The sequence below is a fragment of the Myotis brandtii genome, unplaced genomic scaffold (genome assembly GCF_000412655.1).
Source record: "Myotis brandtii unplaced genomic scaffold, ASM41265v1 scaffold1579, whole genome shotgun sequence".
Taxonomy (NCBI): domain Eukaryota; kingdom Metazoa; phylum Chordata; class Mammalia; order Chiroptera; family Vespertilionidae; genus Myotis; species Myotis brandtii.
The window spans coordinates 325,020-332,273 of record NW_005355750.1 but is presented as its reverse complement, the minus strand read 5'-3'; the positions used below and the strand labels follow the sequence as shown (position 1 = coordinate 332,273).

Below are 7,254 nucleotides of genomic sequence, written 5' to 3'. Positions count from 1 at the left end.
CTGGGGGTGGGTGGGCGGCAGGAGAGCAGCGGTCCCCTCTCGGACTTCTGACCGTGGTGAGGCCGCAGCAGGAGGCACAGGTGGGGAAGGGCCAGGGGCTAACCTGGGGCGGACGTTGGTCCGCCTCCTCCAGATTCTGGCTGGGTGGTGGTTTGGGTGTGACTGCGGGACCTGAGTTCCTCACCTTCTCTGCCCATCAGAGAGCTGGCGGTCGCCATGGCGATGCGGGAGCTGGTGGAGGCCGAATGCGGGGGTGCCAACCCGCTCATGAAGCTGGCCGGGCACTTCACCCAGGACAAGGCCCTTCGGCAGGAGGGGCTGAGGCCCGGTCCCTGGCCGCCCGGGACCCCAGCCTCCGAGGCGGTGAGTGTTCTTGGGTCGGAGGGCCCAGGAGTGGCGTGGGGTAGAGGGTGCCTATTAGGAAGTACACCGAGCTGCTTTCTCAGTGCGCGGCCAGACTTTGTAAGACATGCAGTACCCGACTGTGTGTTCGGGGGCACTGACCTCTTTCTCTTTAGATTGTCAAATAAAAAAATGACAGGAGCCCACACAATAGCCGTCCGCTGTGAATGAATGGAAATGAGACCTAGCCCAGCGGGTTGTGGCTCACTGGTTGTGCTTCCGCCTGTGAGCCAGGAGGTCAGAGTTGGATGCCGGGTCAGGGCACAGGCCAGGGTTGGGGGCTTGATCCCCAGAGCGGGGTGTGCAGGAGGCAGTCGATCAGTGATTCTCTCTCATCATCGATGTTTCTATCGCTCTCTTCCTTCTTCTCTGAAATCAATAAAAAGATACATTTAACAAAAAACAAAGTTATACCTATTTTTTTTGGTCGGATCAGCAGAAAATTTATTTTTTGGTGTGCTGCAGAATTTTAGGAATTAGTTTGTGTGTGCCATGAGATGAAAAAAGGTTGAAAATCACTGCCCATCGTGTTGCAAAGAATAGTTACCACTCAATCAACGAGTGTTTACTAAGCAACATGCTAAGCACTGTACATCTTTACATTGATGGAGGCAACTGTTTTATAGGTGAAGAAAGGAGGCTCACAGAGGTTTTGTTGTCTCCCTTCTGTCTAGGTCCCTAAGCCTTTGGGGGTAGCCTCTGAAGATGAGGTAAGTATTCTAGTCTCTTCTGTTTCATTTTCCTGTTGCCCATTGTGTTTTTACTTTAAAGTTGGTTCACCCACATTTCAGTCTTTGGACTTTCCTGACCAAATGAAATTTGCTTTAGCCCTCTTGCTTATTTTTAAAAAAATGTATTTCTTGGCGTATTCCCAATTCTGTAGTTTCTGTGTTTTCTTTTCCTTCTGTTTGACATTAGTAACCCCCATCCCATGGCCCTGCCTCTTGCTGGGTTCATCTCACCATCTCTCTTCTGACAGTTGGTGGCCGAATTCCTCCAGGACCAGAATGAACCACTTATATCGCGTGCCCCTCAGACCTTCAAGATGGATGACCTCCTGGCAGAGATGCAGGAGATTGAACAGTCAAGTTTCCGCCAGGCACCCCAGAGAGGTGGGTCCAGAGTCTGATGGGAGGGGAGATCACCATTTTTTTTTGTGTGCAGATAGAGCCAAGGGGGTTCCATATTTGGATGCTGCTGGGACTGGGAAACTTGAGATGCAGAAGGAGACAAAAGGAACAGTGTTTTCATGGGCACTCAGGGTTCCTTAGGCATGAGAGAATGATATGCATTTCTTTTGTTTCTCAGTTCTCTCCTTCTCTATCTCCAGCCCCTGGGGTGGCAGACTTGGCCTTGTCTGAGAACTGGGCCCAGGAATTTCTTGCAGCTGGAGATGCTGTGGATGTAACGCAGGATTATAATGAGACGGACTGGTCCCAAGAATTCATCTCTGAAGTTACAGGTGAGGCTCCTCAGGGGAAAATCTGAAGTGGTTCCTATTGGGGTCCAACCCCAGCAGGTCCAGGGGTTCCCAAAGGTGTGGATGGAGTCGGCGAAGAAGGAATGACAAGGAGACAGCGTTCAGTTGAGCAGCCTAGTAGCCAGGTTCTCTAGCCAGGATCTCCAGCCAAGTTCTGTCTTTATTCTGTTACATCTGTATTTATACCAGTTGATTTTAATCCTATCCATTCTATTCCAAAGGTTAGGGCGTTTCTTATCTCCATTCCAAGGTTACTCTATTGTTCTATTAAGCTACAAGGAAGTAACTGAAGGAGATTATTTTAAGTAAAGATTATGTAGCTTAAGCGTGATTGTTCGTAGTTAAAGTGATTAATTACCCGCCTGGCACTTAGTTAAGGGGTTTTATTCCCTCCCTAACTCCAGGGAAAAACCCCTACCTGGGGAAACAACCTTTCTTGGAGAGGTGACCTTGGTTAAAACACATAGCACTAAGTAGGGGAGCAAACATATTAAGAACAGTATGCCGTATACGCCAGTTCCCTTGAAACATATACTGTGCAGATGTTTCTTCCCTGCAGCGACTGTGTCAAGCAGCAAGGATGGACCGGCTTCCGGCAGGTTCCCATGGGGCAATCAGTACTCTGCACTGTTACCCTAATTCATCTAAGGGTATATGTAGAGTGATTCAGCTGCTTAAGACTTTTCTGAATTCTTGACTCATTTCTATGGGCCACTGAATCTGATTTCCCTTAGGTGATAATAATAATAGGGAATTGAAACTTATATTAAACAGAGGACTGTTTGTGTTTGTGAGAGAGAGAGAAAAAGAGAGGGGGGGAGAGAGGGGATGAGGAATTATATACTTTGTTACCTGAAACTTTATTATTGTAGTTTGGTGGAGAGATTGGATGGATTGCAGTGTGGCTCAGGGAGGGAGAATTATTTAACATACCCTATGGGATTTTGGCATTAAGTTATCTTGAACAGAATTGGGCCTTGGAGAGTGAAATTGCTGAGTTCAAGGGCCTGAAGTATAAGATCTTGGAGGTCAAAGACCATACCCTGATGATAATAATACAAATTAATAATAATAGCTAATGTTTATTTATCATGTTTAAAGGCTTTGTGTTTAGTGCTTTAAATGCATTATCTATTTAATCATGAGAGCCCAGGAGATAGTTACTGTTTTTATTCCTAGTTTTATAGATAAGAACTTTGCCCAAGGTGACACAGTTTTGTGAGTAGTGGAGTTGGGATTTGACTCTGGGTTTGAATGATTCCAGACCCTGTGGATTTAACCATTATGTAGTACTGCCAGGCCTACAGCTTCAGCTCTTCAGGGTCTCAGTCAAATTTTCCCTCTTTGAGGGCATCCATGCTCACTGCATCCTTTGAGATTGATGCATGGTAAATAAGTTGTGGAGTTGGGATTTGAGGCATAGAAACATGAATGATGAGAGAGAATCTTTGATTGGCTGCCTCCTGCACGTCCCCCCACTTGGGATCAAGCCTGCGACCCAGGCGTGGGCCCTGACTGGAATCGAACCATGATCTCCTGGTTCATAGGTTGCTAATTTCACTGAGCAACACCAGCTGGGCTATATATGTTATATTCTTAAACCCATTTGAATTTTACAGTAACACTTAACAAGGCAGGTATTCCTCCCCTATATTATGGATAAGGAAACTAAGATTTGGGAAGGTTAAATACTCTGTCCAAAGTCATTCAGTAACAGAGCTGATATTGGAACTCATGTCTGTTTAACTGTGGGCTCTATACTTAGAACCATTACACTATCGTTGAGAAATCTGTGCTGTAATAGAGACCCTCCACCAGACTGAAACTCAGTGTTTCATATAAACCTTAGTGTAAGTGCTATCTCTTATTACATAGAGACTTCTGTTGTAATGTGTGGGCATCAGTCATTTATCACAACTCAAAAAAAATCATTGCTACTGTAAGCATTGAGACTGATGAGATTTTTGTTACAATTACCTGAATTGTTTGCAGCCATTGAAATCTTCCTTAGCCTGTAAGTGAAAAACAACTTAATAAAAAACACACATTGGACTTTATCTTAAATCTGTAAAATCTTCTTTGGGAGATCTCTTTTTTATACATTCTTTTGTAACCATGCCTGCTTCATAGAGGCAGGGACATGGGAAGCTGGAAAGAGAAGTAGAGCTATTTGGAGTGTACCTTCATAAAAATGTCTTATTGCAGTAGTATATTGCTTTGTATGTAGTGGATCTTCAGTATTTAGTGAATGAATGAAGTGAGATCTGGGAGAAAGAGCTAAAGGAAATTGATTTTCTAGTAATTGATTTTTTTTATTCTCAACATTTGTGGGTGATATGATTATATTGATGATATAGATTACTTGTTACTTTATGGATAAGTAGACTGAGATGAGAGAAGGATATATTCTTTATATCCTTATTATTTTCTAATCCCCATTGTTACAATTCTAGAATTAAATTTAAAAGGAACGGTGAAGTTCAATTTTTTTGTTTTATTTGGAAATACCTATAGTTTCACTGGAAGTTGCCAAAAAATGTACAGAAAGGTTCTGTGTATCTTTTATTCTGTTTTTTTTCTCAATGATAACATTTTGCATAACTGTTATGCACAATATTAAAATCAGGAAATTGCTTTTGGTGTAATCCATAGAGCTTATTAGATTTCACCAGGTTTACATGCCCTTATTTGTGTATGTTTTTATAGTTTTATGAAGTGTAGATTTGTGTAACCACCACTACAATCAAGATATAGAATTATTCCATTGCACATAAAGTTACTTTTTTTTAAATTCTTTATTAGTTAAGGTATTACAAATGTGTCCTTACCCCCCCGCCCCCCACACACACACTCATGCTCCCATCCCCCTGTTGTCCATGTCCATTGGTTTGGCTTATATGCATGCATACAAGTCCTTTGGTTGATCTCTTCAGCTTACCCACTCCCTCCCCTACTTTCCCTCTGGGGAGTGATAGTCTGATCGCTGTTTCTCTGTCTTTGGATCTGTCCCTGTTTATCAGACTATGTTGTTCTCTATAATCCACAAATGAGTGAGATCATATGGTATTTATCTTTCTCTGACTGGCTTATTTCACTTAACATAATGCTCTCCAGTTCCATCCATGCTGTTGCAAAAGGCAAGCGTTCCTTCTTTTTTACCGCAGCGTAGTATTCCATTGTGTAGATGTACCACAGTTTTTTAATCCACTCATCTGCTGATGGGCACTTAGGCTGTTTCCAAATCTTAGCTATGGTGAATTGTGCTGCTATGAACATAGGGGTGCATATATCCTTTCTGATTGGTGTTTCTGGCTTCTTGGGATATATTCCTAGAAGTGGGATCACTGGGTCAAATGGGAGTTCCATTTTTAGTTTTTTGAGGAAGCTCCATACTGTTCTCCACAGTGGCTGCACCCGTCTGCATTCCCACCAGCAGTGCAGAAGGGTTCCTTTTTCTCCACATCCTCTCCAACACTTGTTGTTTGTTTGTTTGTTGATGATAGCCATTCTGACAGGTGTGAGATGATACCACATTGTCGTTTTGATTTGCATCTCTCGTATAATTAGTGACTTTGAGCATGTTTTCATATGTCTTTTGGCCTTCTGTATGTATAAAGTTACTTTTTAGTCTGCCAGATTTGTTGATAGAATGTGCCCTCCAACCCTAATTTTCTGGGCCAAATAATTCTCCACTTCATGATTGCTTAGCTCTAGGAATGAAACACATCCTTAAGGAGTTTTGAATTTAGAAGGCCTCAGCTAACGTGGTGTGTGAAGTTCAATGATAATGAATCCTGTACTTTCATAGGAAAAACAGTGGGCAGTAGAAGCAGAAGGTGAGTGCCATAGGTCTCCCCTGGACGGCAGAGGAAGAGGCTGTGGAATAAAAGGAATCACAATCTCATTGTGATGTTTTCTGTTTTTGGTGTAAGTTTGCCACGAGTGGCCAGCTATGATAGCAATAGTCAATACTTGTTACTTTGTGTTTTATGTATGCATCATCTCATTTGGTCTTTATGACCTCTCTCTGAGGTAGCTATTATTATTTCTATTTTATAGATAAGGAAATGGAAACTTGGCAGATTGAGTAATTTGTCTGAAAATGCATGGTGAATAAGTTGTGGAGTTGGGATTTGAGTGCAAGTAGGCTGACTATAGAATCTACATTTTTATTACTGTGCTATTTAGCAAATGCAGAAAACTGATGGATAAGGGTAGGAAGTTCTGAGTTTGGGTTGGATGTGCCTAGGTGGAATGAACACACAATGAGAAACTGTAAGAGGTGAACATTCTGAATTGGATAATTGGTACCTGGGTTGTTAGTTTGAACTCTACTAATCAGTGTGTCCTAGGACAGTCCTTTTCCATCTGTAGGCTTTAGATGCTTTAATCTCAGAGGTATCCAAATGAATCTGATTTTCTGTAAGAATTTCTCAAAAAATATTGTGAAGGCCAAGTGGTACTCTTTTGGTAATTTTATTTTGACTCCTTTGTTGGAGCAGGTTCCCAAATGCCAAAAAATTCTGAGTCTTTTGGCTAATATGGCCAAATATTAAATTACAGGTATTTGAAGAAGTCTTTTCTCACCTTTGGGATTTTCTTTTAATTTTTCTCATGTCTGTTTTATAGTCCAGGCACTTTGTATTTTTTTTCAGTTGCTTATCTTTGAGAGGAGCGTTTCACAGAAATGGTGTTCTCTGTAAGGAGCACTTGTGGCCTGAGTATGCTTTTGTAAAACACTCTAGTTGAGAGTAAGGAGGAGGAACTGGTTATTCTTCAACAGAATGGGACAAAGGAACTGGGAGGTATTATAAAGTCTAAGTGTTAAGCATCTCATTATTAGGTCTCTACTCTTGAGCCAACAGTCTAGTTGGGGCAAAGGAAAAATAAATGTTGCCTGTAAGAGCTAGTGAAGGATATATGGATATAAATGTTGGGAATCTGTGACATTAAGAGACAGAGTGCATGATCAAAAATATTGTCAACGATATATTTTATTATATTGGTAATATCTACATATATAAGAAGCCTGTGGCTGTAATGACCAAACAACTGGTCACCAAGAGGTGCATGGAGCACCTCTAGGTTCCCCCCCCACTGGCCCGTGAGCTGCTCGTGGCTGGTGGCAGTGAGCTACTTGTGAACGGCGGGACTGGGGTCCTGGTGGCGTGGCAGGTCTGGGTCTCATGTGATTTCATGTGCTGGGCCTCTAGTATCTACACTAATAAAAGAGAAACATGGTAATTAGTGTACAACCGCTACCCTTTTCATTGGCTAATCAGTGAGTATATGCAAATTAACTGTCAGCCAAGATGGCGGCCGGCAGCCAGGCACTGAAGCGAGCACGAGGCTTGCTTGCTGCGGACTCCAAC

At 42.5% G+C, this 7,254-nt stretch overlaps 1 protein-coding gene across 4 annotated transcripts in view; it reads left to right on the top strand.

Moving 5' to 3' along the window:
- The window catches only part of PEX5 (peroxisomal biogenesis factor 5), an 18,376-nt gene that overhangs the window by 776 nt on the left and 10,346 nt on the right, over window positions 1–7,254 (top strand). For all 4 annotated transcript variants that reach the window (XM_014536248.1, XM_014536246.1, XM_014536245.1 and 1 more), the window contains exons 2-5: window positions 201–363; window positions 1,077–1,112; window positions 1,382–1,514; window positions 1,733–1,864. In XM_014536248.1, the coding sequence (XP_014391734.1) occupies window positions 217–363; window positions 1,077–1,112; window positions 1,382–1,514; window positions 1,733–1,864 (448 nt within the window). In that variant the 5' untranslated portion in view covers window positions 201–216. The remainder of the gene's footprint in view (window positions 1–200; window positions 364–1,076; window positions 1,113–1,381; window positions 1,515–1,732; window positions 1,865–7,254) is intronic.